The sequence below is a fragment of the Saccopteryx bilineata genome, chromosome 12 (assembly GCF_036850765.1).
Source record: "Saccopteryx bilineata isolate mSacBil1 chromosome 12, mSacBil1_pri_phased_curated, whole genome shotgun sequence".
Lineage (NCBI taxonomy): Eukaryota > Metazoa > Chordata > Mammalia > Chiroptera > Emballonuridae > Saccopteryx > Saccopteryx bilineata.
In genome coordinates, this window is record NC_089501.1 from 54,837,415 (window position 1) to 54,849,756 (window position 12,342).

The 12,342-nt window shown below is 54.2% G+C and overlaps 1 protein-coding gene across 2 annotated transcripts in view; it reads left to right on the top strand.

Annotated features, from left to right (window-relative positions):
- Nucleotides 1–12,342, top strand: part of PACRG (parkin coregulated) — a 459,081-nt gene that overhangs the window by 347,066 nt on the left and 99,673 nt on the right. The window contains exon 5 of one of the 2 annotated variants that reach the window (XM_066248028.1): nt 11,624–11,690. The exons of the other annotated variant lie outside the window; for it this stretch is intronic. Coding sequence (XP_066104125.1) covers nt 11,624–11,670 — 47 coding nt within the window. The 3' untranslated portion in view covers nt 11,671–11,690. Of the gene's footprint in view, nt 1–11,623; nt 11,691–12,342 lie in introns of those variants that run through there. 2 annotated transcript variants of the gene reach the window in all.

The following is a 12,342-nucleotide window of genomic DNA, read 5'->3' on the forward strand; positions in this document are numbered from 1 at the left end:
AAGGTTCCAGACTCCTTGACTCCATAATCCCTACAACAGAGGTTGCTGTGCCAGTCAGATTTTAAAAATGCTTACGAACTTGAACAAATTATTTTAATTCTAGGAATTAAACCTAAAGAATTAGAGATGGAAAGACACTTTTAATACCCACATGCTTTTATTTTGTTTTTAATAATAGTGAGGAAGAGGAAGTGAATGCCCCCCAGTCAGGAGACAGTTCAACCCCTACAGCTTTGTTCCTACAATGGCACATCATGTGGCCATTTAAATATGTGCAAGTATTTTTTTAAGAACGAGATAAAACCATCATAATGTAAAATTAAGTTTAAAAAAATCAAGGTGTTACAAAGATACTTAACATAATCTTACTTGTGCACTAATATGTGTGTGTTTTAAATGCACAGAGGTTGAAACAGAAAGGCCCTTCAATGGCAACGTTGGTTATTTCCTAGTAGAGAGAATGTAACTACTGTGATCTTGTTTCTTTCTTTCTTTATGATTCTCTTTGTTTACCGTATCTCCCATAGAAATTATATAATCGGGGAAAATTATTTTAAAAACAAAAATATTGGATAGGTCTAGAATTATTTCTGAATTTCTTTACAACTAAATCTCTATTCCACTTATGAACCAGTTCTAAAAATTCAGAAATAACAGCTAGCTTTGGGAATTTCCAAACAGAGTTCTCAGAATAGAAACATGTTGTGCCGTGAGCTTATCTGAGCTCATCTTGCAGGGCGGGGCTGTGGGGGACCCGCACGTCTGGATGGGAGAGGCGCCCTGACCCCGCTTAGACCCCGGAGCCCTGCTCCTCTGTGAGACTGGGACGCCTCTCCTCTGTCCCTTCAGGCTTCTGAGTCCCAGGGGAAGGTGGGACCCCCCCTAACTTGTGTGAACGCGGCAGCTTGGCCCTCTCCCTCCCCACACATTTCCAGTGATTTCTGCCTCGAGGACCCCAGAACATGGGGCAGTCATTCGAGTCACTGCTTTTCTTTTTGTAGAAAATCCGTTGAAGGTCCCTGTCGCCCCACTGACAAACGGAGTACTTCCGTGGGTGTCTGTGAGTTCCAAACCAGCAGTTTCCGCCCGCGCTTGGCCGGCACTGCCCGAGTCCCTCCTTTCGCTTGGAGACACAGGGCTGTTGTGTGCTTCCTCCAGATCTGCAGTCACGACCCAGGCCCCCAGAGCCGGGGACACTGAGATGCCTGAAGGGCGGTGTGTGCACCCACGGGCAGCTGCCCACCGGACCCGGTGACAGGCCAGCAATCCCCAGCAAGCGGCCGTTCTTTCCTGATCTTGTGTGAGACCACCCATGCTCAGGAGTGGGCGGCCATCCACCGTGCTTCTGCTAATAATTCTACTCACCTGGACACGATTTCCGACATAAAATCTCCTGTCCCGGTTACTCGGAGAGCACGTGACCATCCAGCCGGAGCACAGAACAGAGGAGTGAGGACTTCTGAACTGGACCCAGGTTCCAGTGACCAGTGCCCGGCCCTGGGAGCAGAGACCCCTCCTGTCCTGCACCCCGGGCAGTCTGCCGCTGCCTTCCGGCAGAGCCACAGCCGGGCCCTGGCTCGCTCATGGACGGACGGGGGTCTGCATCTCAGGGACCCTTCCAGGGGAAGCCCGGGCTCCTCAGGGGTCGGTCAGTTGTCACTATCAGAAAAGTATCTCATGTCTCCCTCTGAAACCTCACAGGAGCGTCCATCTCTGTCCTCTTATCCAGCTGGACAGTTTCCACGACCATCATCATGTTATCACCATCGCTATAACCAACACTGCCGCTGCCCCTCGGGGTGCCCACCGCGGGGGGCACCTCACCTCAGCAGCCTCCTCCAGCCCCCACAGTAAACGGAAGAAGGGGTCTCATTCTACCTCTTTATACCTAAGGCTGGGAGAGGAGAGGACAGCGAGTTAGAGCGGAACGGAAGCGTCCGCCTCTCCCGCCCCGGCCCGCCAGGCTCCTCCCAGGTGACCGTGACCTGTCCCTCCCCCTTCGTCAGCTTCTGGGTGACGCTGTCCCAGTGTGCCCTGTTTCAGAACCCCGAACACTCTACCACGACGCCCCTGCCGATGTCTCTCTGTTGAGTGGAAGGGGCGTGAGTTGGTGTTTCCCCCTAGGTGGGCCTTTTTTATGATGATTGGGTCTGAGAGCGTTCCTTTGAAATCCTGGGGACCCGTGTCAGTGCCCAGATCTCTTCGGGGCCGGTCTGGTTGGAACAGAGGGACAGAGCATTCTCTGGGAGCCATGTGCAGAGCCAGCAGGGAGCCCCAGAGGTGCTGCGGGCATGCCCGTCGGCTGGGGGAGTGCTGAGAGGCCGTGCCGTGTGGTGAGGAGCGCCCACGCCCTCTCCCTGGGCTGCTGCCCGAGGAACCAGGCGGCAGCTCTTCCTGGTGGGATGCCTCACCCATCGCTCTGGTAGCCGGCATGGGGGGTGCATGCAGACGCTGCCCGGCGGGCGTTCAGGCAAGCAGCAGCGAGCGCGTCCCAGGACCCCAGAAAGCACCAGACGTCATGCAGCGCAGACGCCGCCCATTGAGCCAGGAGGTTCTGAGCCCGGGTCTGTTATGCTGTGAACCGTACCGGAGTGTTAACTTGTAGAGCAGGTGGGACCGGAGCGACCCCACCCACACAGGAGGGGCCGCCCTGCTTCCTTGGGGCGGCGTTTCCATTGCGGGCTCCCAGCATTTTCTGTCTGTAAGCCAACGTTTTGCTTCTGGGTCACAGTGGGTCAGAAGATAGCCGGCCCCTTCCATTGTGGATGCCCAGCCTCAGGTGCTGGCATCGTCCCTGACTTAATGTTTCCGTTCCCCGGGTGAAAAGTCTTCTGTCTGTGTGTTTCTGAGCTCTTACCATGATTTAGGAATTTTAGCCTCCAAGTCAAAATAACCCGACTCCCATGAACAACACACAGGTGGATGATTAAGAGTGAGCAGGAGCCCTGGCCGGTTGGTGCGCTGGTAGAGCTTCGGCCCCGTGTGTGGAAGTCCCGGTTCGATTCCCGGCCAGGGCACACAGGAGAAGCGCCCATCTGCTTCTCCATCCTTCCCCTTCTACTTCCTCTCTCTCTCTCTCTCTCTCTCTCTCTCTCTGTCTCTCTCTTCCCCTCCCACAGCCAAGGCTCCATTGGAGCAAAGTTGGCCCGGGCGCTGAGGATGGCTCTATGGCCTCTGCCTCAGGCGCTAGAATGGCTCTGGCTGCAGTGGAGCAACAGCCCAGATGAGTAGAGCATTGCCCTCTGGTGGGCATGCTGGATGGATCCTGGTTGGGCGTATGTGGGAGTCTGTCTGTCTGCCCTCCCCCCTCCCCCCACTTCTCACTTCAGAAAAATACAGAAAAATAAAGAATAAAGAAAAGAGTGGCAGGAAACCCTGGCAGCTCATGCCAAAACTCCCCCCTGTGGAGGTCTGGGTGAGCAGTCTGCGTGCAGTCTCGCTTCACCGTCACGGATGCCGCATCCCATCAGGGGCCCTGGACACACAGGGCAGGCAGGACAAAATGGTCACACACATCCCGAGCCTCTCAACCAGCTGTACAGTCTGCAGGCTACGTCACGAGGGGTGGCTCTTCCCCGCCCCTTGGAAGTGACCCTTCTCCCCAGTGGCGCAGAGCAGAGGGAGGCTGTCTCCGTTCACCTGCTCAGGTACACGCAGCACCTGGGCATGCCCTTCCGGCGGCCGCTCTGGGTCAGCATTTGTTTATTCATGCGGTCAGCACTCCTGGAACACCTGCCAGGTGAGAGGCGCTATGTGAAGTCCCGGAACGGGAGAAAGAGAGAGAGAGAGAGGAAGAGAGAGAGAGAGAGGAAGAGAGAGAGAGAGAGGAAGAGAGGAAGGACTGGGGGGGGGGGAGAAACTCGGACCCAGCTCCAGTCCTGAAGGAAACAGCAGTCAAGTTTGGGAGACGACCCGTCCGAGGCCGTGCAGGGAAGCCGATGTCACGCTGGCGCAGCCTGGCTTCAGAGGCCAGAGAAGTGATTGTAAGCATCCCACTGGGCCGGCAGGAGAGAGGTCGTCTACGAGGGGCATGGGCACACGCTACGACGTGAGCGTCACACTCGCAGGCACAACCGCAGGGACGAGACTGGAGGGAGAGAGGGCAGAGGTGTCGTGGCGGGGTGTGTAACGACACCCGGGAATCTGGACTTGGAGCTGTGGGCGGTGTGTTGCCATGGAGTGTCTGCAAACGTGAGTGACATTAGTCACGGCTGAGGAGGAGGAGTTTGGGGACCTGGAGCTGGTGTTGAGTGAGGCAGGCACAGGGGACGCTTCAGCCAGCAGGACGAAGGCTCTGGAGGCTGAGCCAGGACAGGGACAGCAGGAACTGCAGGGGGGATGGGAGGCAGGACACCGGCTCCCAGGTGACTTAGCGCTTCTTTATACAGAAGCCTGTGGGGGTGGGATGTCTGTGGGAAGCCAATAACTGAAACTGTGAGCCACATAGCCTTCCCAAAGCAAGCCTTCTTCAGAGAAGCCGGTCACTGGGAAGTCTTCCTTCCTCCTGAAGTTTTTGAAATAGCTTGAGATGGATAGGAGTTAGTTCCTCTTTGAATGTTTGGTGGAATTCACCAGTGAAGCCATCAGGCCCAGGAGTTTTGTTTTTTGGAAGCTTTTTGATAACTGTTTCGATCTCTTTTGTTGTAATCGGTCTGTTTAGGTTTTCTGATTCTTCCAGATTGATTTTTGGAAGATGATATGTTTCAAAGAGTTTGTCCATTTCACCTAGGTTGTTTAATTTTTTGGCATACAGTTCTTCATAGTATTTTCTTGCAATATTTTGTATTTCTGTTGTGTTGGTTGTTATTTCTCCACTCTTATTTCTAATTTTATTTATTTTACTCCTCTCTCTTCTTTGCTTGGTGAGTATGTTGAGTGAAATAAGCCAGGCAGAGAAAGAAAAATATCATATGACCTCACTCATTTGAGGAATCTAAGGAATAACGAGAACTAAGGAACAGAATTGAGACAGAGGAGGGATCAAAGGGACCGGAGGAGAAGAGGACAGAGGGAAAGGGGGTGATAGGGTGGGATAAACCTGAAGGGAAAGGGAGAGGGCACTGTAGGGAGGGGGGGCAGGGGAGATGTTGAGGGGAATAGGGGGAGGGGGGAGACATTTGGGGTGACCCTAGAATCTATGTAAACACAATTAATTAAATTTAAAAATGTTTAAAAAAAAAAAAAAAAGAGAAGCCGTCACGACACCTGTACGTGAAAGATGACAGGAGCAGGGAAGTGTGAAAGGTGACAGGAGCAGGGAAGTGGGGCTGGGTGCGACTTGGGTCCGAGCTTGGGCAGAGCAGCGGGCATGCCCCACGTCAGAGAGCACAGCACGGAGTGTCCCAGGCCAGGGTCCGGGCAGCAGTACACGAGCTACAGAGAGGAACACGGCAGGCTAGGCCGGCAGAAGGCCAGGCGGCGGTGCCTCGGCGGGTGTGTGGCCTCCAAGGGCGGAGTCAGAGCAGAGGGCGGGGCGTGGGGACCCGTAGCATTCAGGGGGCCGATCTTTTCTCCTTCCTTCCTCCTCCCCGGGCCTGGCACTCAGATGGGAAGGCTGAGGCCCCCACAGCCGTCTCTGGCTGTGACGTCATCTTGGGATAGATGACACAGGGAAGAAACTTAGGAACAGAAATAGGAGGAGTCCAGTTTTCCTGTGATTTCTGTGCAGCTCCTGGACTCCTCTGCAGTAGACAGGGAGCCTCCTCGCCAGCTCCACCAACCACAGGAAGAATATAGGCCAGGCCTGACCTGTGGTGGCACAGTGGATAAAGCATCGACCTGGAAATGCTGAGGTCGCCGGTTCGAAACTCTGGGCTTGCCTGGTCAAGGCACATATGGGAGTTGATGCTTCCAGCTCCTCCCCCCTTCTCTCTCTCTGTCTTTTTCCTTTCTGTCTCTCTCCCTCTCTCTCTCTCTCCTCTCTAAAAAATGAATAAATAAAAATTAAAATTAAAAATATAGGCCGGTGTCAGGCAGGGTTTCGGTTGTGTGCAGGCAAGCCTCACCTTCCCTGCGAGGCACAGTGATAAAGGCTCACTGGCGTTGGGCTGTGTCTCCCAGCATCCTGGGGCAGGTGCCACAGCGACCAAACGCCCAGCTTCCTGGTTCTCCCCCAGCGACCCCAGCGACACACAGAGAGAGGGGGACGGGTCCCCGCACCGTCAGCCCTCATAGTGACAGCTGTGTGCCTCTCGGAGTCCCCAGTGTGTTTCCAGTTGCGTTCAGAGACAAAGCACTCGTGTGATACGAGCAAATTCTGATGAAATTACATGTGACAGCTCCTATTGGAACTGATAGACCTGTTTCTTTAAAAGGGCCGAATTCCTTCTGTTCTGACAGAATTAAAGATTTTACTTTTCTTTTCTTGGGCGATGGGTCTTCAGGTTGATGAAATGAGTCACAGTGGCCTCCCACTCGGGACATGAATAGCTTATGTTTCCAGTTGTGGGTTTTTCTATTAGAAACGAAAAGATGTTTAGCAGTACAAAGCTTCGCGGCCTGGTGAGCACCGGTCCCCTGAGGTTCTTCGGTTCTGGGCTTCCTCCTGGGGGCCGGGCGAAGCCACAAGCCCCCTTCCAGGGCACCTGGGAGGAGATGGGGGGGGAGCAGGGACAGGGACCCTCTGTCTTCACCTCCAAGACCATTTATCCCAGCTGAGCTACTTTAAAGGCAACAAGGCACAGAATCCCTCAAGCAACCTGGGTTCATCCCCTTCGTTTCATGTTCTCAGAACAGTAGAATAAAATGAGCCCCTCGCCTGGTTAGCTCCCCTTGCGTGCACTGTGGTTGTAGCTAGCTCCCACTGGACTGGAAGCGCCCTGAGGGAAGGGGCGGGCCGTATCTCAGTCGCACCCAAAGAGTAAGCCCCGAAATGCTATCTAATTCTGTCCCGCTCAGGTGAGCGACTTGCCCAAGCCAGCGCAGACAGGGACCGCCGCCAGGCGGGACCAAGCAGCAGCCCCCGAACGGCTCCGGAGAGCCCCGAGCTCTGACACTGCTGCCTCAAGCCACCAGGGCTGTGCGATGGCACTGGCTGGCTATCACTTAGGTTAGCCTGGGAGCCGCCAATCACTGTGTTCCTCTCCAGCCCCGTCTGTCGCGTGGGGGGTTGCTCTGTTTTGCCTTATTCTTCACCTCACCTTCCATCGGACCGCGTCTCTGCTTCCGGGAGGAAGCCTGGGGCTCAAGATGAGGTCCCTGCTGCCGTTTCCTGGGCCTCGTTGCACCCCCGAGGGGCGGCTGTCCGTGAGCCGCCGCCCTGACCGGTGCGTTCCGGGAAAAGAGGAGCTTGCCCATATCAGAGCCCCCCTCCGAGTGGGGAGCACGCCCCTGCGTTCCTCAGTGAGGACCCTGCTCATGAGCACTGAGCACAGTCACCTGAATCACCTCTGCTGGCCCGCACCGGTCAGCGACGTCCGTCGCGTGGGCTGCTGCGCGGGTGGTGAGAACGGCTTGTGAAAGCTCCGCTGAAGAGAGTCGTGGAGTCACGGGGGGGCGTCCGCTCGGTCACGCCGGCAGCTGGGTTCCCCGTGCTCTCTCTCGTGAGCAACGTGCATGGTGGTTCAGGCAGCGAGCAAAGCTCAAAATCTCTGTTTCTCGGGTTGAAACTGTGCAGAAAGTCAGGTTTTACTTTCCTCTGAGACTTCACAAGTCGGCAGTGGCTGCCTCTCCTGGAGTGACACCTCTCGTGCGGTGGTCACGTGCCAAACAGCACCTGCGCCTTGCTGCCTCAGTATTTTTTAAAATATATATATATATATATATGTATATATATTCTATTATGTATTCTAATATATATATATATATTCTATTATGTATTGATTTTAGTGAGAGAGGAAGGGAGGTAGGGAGAGAGAGAAAGAGAGACAGGAACATTGATATGCTCCTGTCTGTGCCCTGACCGGGGATGGAACCCACAACCTCTGCGCTTCGGGACGATACTCTAACCAACGGAGCCACCCGGCCGGGGTCAAGTTGGCATCTTAATTTCTGTTTCCTATTGGAAGTTGGGCTTCAAGCCATTGCGACATTTATCCAGGGGCACTCGGATTATAACGAGCAGGGCCAAGGTGTGGCCCAGATACGTCTGGCTCAAGATCTGTATCTCTGCCCACTCCCCTTGGCAGCTTTCCCAGCAGTCTCGGCCACACCCGTCGTTCAGTCCTCAGTGTGGCCCCCTGTGTGTGGAGGGGACGGCTGGGCTCGGGGGCCCTGCCGCCATATTGCTCGGAGCCGCTCGCACCAGGATGCGAAACCAGACCGCGGACTCTGAGACCCGTGCACCTAACCACTTCACTGCTGTGGGGGCTAACAGACAATACTTTTCCTCCCGCCTTCCAAGTTCCTCTAGCTGGGCTCACTATCAAATTAACAGAGACAGATTAGCAGGAGAAAAGCAAGTGTTAGAACACGGATACAGGGAATTCACACAAGCAGGAAAATTCTCAAGGCAGCGCGGCAGCTCTGGGTGTACCTGACAGTTTGGACGAAGGAGAGAAGGGGGGAGGGCAGGGTATTGGATGCAGAAGTGAGAGCGGGCGATTCTCAGGTGGTCGAGGAAGAGCCGGACACACAGGGCAGGGACGTCCTTGCTGGGCACCTCAGACACCATGGACACAGGGGGGTCTAGCTCACGGGCCCCTGCCTGAAGCCCCCCTGCCTTCCACACTTCATTCAAGTCAGGCTGGGGCTGCATCCTGAGGTGCCCTTCCTGAAGCGGGTGTTTCTCTCTGAGTCTCTGGGCAGGAAAGAGGGGAGGGCCCAAGGTTCTTTCTGAGTCTGTTGTTTCCTAATAACCAGCCTATAATCCATACCCCACAGGACAGCTGCAGGGGGCAGAGCTGCGGTGCCTCTATCCCCACACCGTGGGCTGTCCTGTAAATTAGGGTTTGGATAAAGATCATGTGCGACAACCTTGTTAAACAAGAAGCGTTAGCAAATTTCACCCACACACATGCGTCTCCACGGTCACCTAAGCGATCCAGACGGCCACTTGGGGACAGCAGAGGCTCAGGGGCAGCAGAAAGCCGAGCAGAGGGTGGAATGAAAGGGCCAATTCTCAATTGTTCCGCGGGCTCCCTGGAGACGGAGCGCTGTGAACTTGTCCCCAGTCTCTGTGTCTCTGCCAGCTGTCCTCCCCCTCCCCTTCCCTCTGCCAGCACCCAAGGACTTGTCCCTGGAAATGTATCCCCATGTGTGTGGGGAAGAGAGAATGGGACGCTATTTGCTTGAGGGGGAAAAGCATGTACTTGCGTCCAAGCCAACCCTTGCTATAGAAGTGGTTTCTGTTTATTTTACACGCTAGGCAGCCGCATTTCATTAGCAGTCAGTAACCTGTGGTGTGGGCATCTTTCCTCCTATTGACCGCTCAGTTACCATAAATGTGTTTTTGACTCACTGAAGAACAGTCCCATGAACACCCCGGCCTCCAGCTCTACCTGGCAGCATTGAGGAGGAGGCCCACGAGGTTGGGGGGGGGGCATGGCCACGAGTCCTACCTGGTTCAGAGCGGGGCCGGCCCAGAATCAGGCCGCGCCCACCCACCCACTGCGCGCCCTTCACAGGAGCGTTGTTGCTGGGAGTCCTTCCTTTGGGTGGGGTTCAGAACAGAGCCCCCCCCCCCGATCTCTGAAGATCCCAATAGCTTTCCTGTTCCTAGTAAGGTGCAATGACTCAACACAGGTGGGTGACAGAGGGACAGTCTCAGGGCTTACCCCCCTTAGTTCCTCTGGTAGTTTCCATGGGAAGTGATGGACTTCTGGGGACGTTTGGATTCCACCGCCCCCTCTCTCCTGTCAGAGCCTCACTGCCTCTCCCCTACCGCCCTCCACAGGGGTGGGGGGGGGAGTCATTGCTTTCACCGATATCTGAAAATCCGGGTTCGTAAAATCAGCCGACAGCTGAAGATGACGGGAGGAACCTCCACTCTTTTTGCTTTGCTTACATTAGTCATTAATCTGGTTCTGGTTAGAAAACACAATACCAAGAGTGGGCTTTGGGACGTCCTTCTGTCTGGGAAATCAGTGTCAATGAGGCTACCAACGAGGTGCACTGTCTTCCAGCGTGGTGACGGTCACCACGGAGCTCCGTGCGCTGAGGCACCCTGGGATCCGGGATCGACCCCCTAAAGAGGCTCCCGCCATGCAATGTGCCATCCTCCCTCAGCACAGCTCTCTGTCCATTTATCCGGCCTGGGCGGGAAGAAGAATTTTAAAGTATTTCATCAACAAAATTAAGAAAACATGTGTTCATACCTTGACGTAGAAATGAAATCATAATGCCTCACCCACCCAGGGAACTCCCGCCTCCGTCACCTCAATGCATCTTGCTGAGTCACCTTCTGAGGTAAATATCCCCCCACTTCACCGACAAGGAAACGGAAGCTTGTAGACGCAACTGACCCGTTCAAGGCCACGGCAACGACAACTTGCGGAGCGCGGTCTTGCTTGATGGCTTTGACTCAGGTCCAAACAGGGGCCTCTGCTTTGCTGAGCCCAGAACGGTGGGCCAGCAGGTGGGCTGAGGGGGCTGTGAGTCTGGAGGGGGAACAGACTCCGAGAGTCCCTTGAAGCTAGGAGGAAGCTTGTGAAGAATAGGTAGGATTTGAGGAGTTTAGAAAACGCCGCCATAAAACCACGTGTCTGGTCCGATGAAATATCGGTTGAGTGCGTGAGGGATGAATGGATCAAGGAAGAAGACATCCCAGATCAGAGAAATGAGGAGACAAAGGCAGAAATCCCCATGGCCTGTTTAGGGAACCCTGAGTAGGACAGTGGCTCCGGGTGAAGACCCACCTTGAGGAGTAGAGGGGGTGGGCGAGGGAAGGTGCTCCAGGATGGGGGTGGGGGGCACTGAAGACGAGACTGCCAAGTGCAAACCTTGTCTGCAGATTGGGTCAGAACCTCACGGCTTTTGACCAAAGGACCTTATCCTGAAAACAACGGAAACTGAAGGGCAACTTGTAGGGAAGCTATAGCACAGAGCCCAGTGTTTTAGGAAGAGGTGCAGGGGGTGAGCCCAAATCTACACAGATGGCGAACGGTGCTCCCGGCTTTGAGCACGTCACCTTGGGCCCCTCCAGAGCCACTGGTCACTCTCAAGGGCAGGAAGCAGGAGATCTAGAGGTCAACCTAGCTGGAGGGCAGAGGGTACAAAAAATAGAAAAGGAGGAGAAATAGAAACACCCTGAAAAGTTCCCATTCTTTTCTTTTCAGTTACAGTGACATTCCTTATTATTTTGTATTCGTTTCAGGAGTACACAGGACACAGAGCAGTGTTCAGACAATCAGATACTTTACAAAGTATCCCCTCTGACCCTTTCAGTGCCCCCCCCTGGCCCTAGGCGGAGTTATCACAGTATCACTGCCTCTGTTTTCTAGGCTGTACTTGTCATCCCCCGGGGCTGTTGTGTACCTGCCCACCCGGGCTTCTCAGTCTCTTCACCTTTCTCACCCTGCCTCGGACGCCCTCCCACCCCCTGTCAGCCCTCAGTCTGTCCTCTGTGCCCATGAGCCCGTTTCTGTCTTGCTTGTCCATTTAAATTGTTCTTTAGACTGCTGGTGTGTTCTGAAAGAGGCCCTGTTCCTATGGTCACTCTTTTCATCAGGATTTTTCATCTCATCAGCAGGCCTTGCTAAAGAAGCACAAAGCTCTCCCTGCAAGAATAATTAAACGAAGTCACTCCCGACGCCGAAAGCAATCAGCTGTGCCTCCGAAATTAGAAAACTGCGGGTTTCTGACAAAAATACAGCTGTGATGGAACCAGAGGCCTCCCATTGATTTTATTATAAAATACTTTCCTTTCTTCGGTCTCAAGTCCCAGCGAAGAAATACCGATCAGGTTTGAAGTAAACTATGGACAGAAGCCCTGGGGCCGCGGGGAGCCTGCCCCTCTCCCGGGCGCCTTGCTCGCTCGCACAGTCTCGGGGTTGTCCTGGAGCGCTCTGAAAGCCCGCGGCTCCGGCGCTGCCAGGCCCTCGCTGTGAAAGGGCTCGCTGCAACAGTGTTTTATTATACTCTCATTGAACTCCGGCCAGTTGAAAATAGAATCTCCCCACCATCCTTTTAAATTAGCCTTAAACTGCACACAAAAGACAAAAATCAATGGGCAAATTTAGCTTTGTGCTCCGTTCCTTAAGAAATGTATCCCGGCACTAATATGCAGGACTCGTAGATAACAGAACATAAAATAATTGGAAATTTTAAAGTGGCGTTTTTCTTATTCCGCTTAGGTCTGTTTAAGTGTCCAGTGAGTCCCCCGCACATGAACTGTCTCTCTAATGCTACAGGTTTCTCTACACAGGCCCCCGAGCTCGCTCCGTGAAACTGTCCCCAGTACTTTTT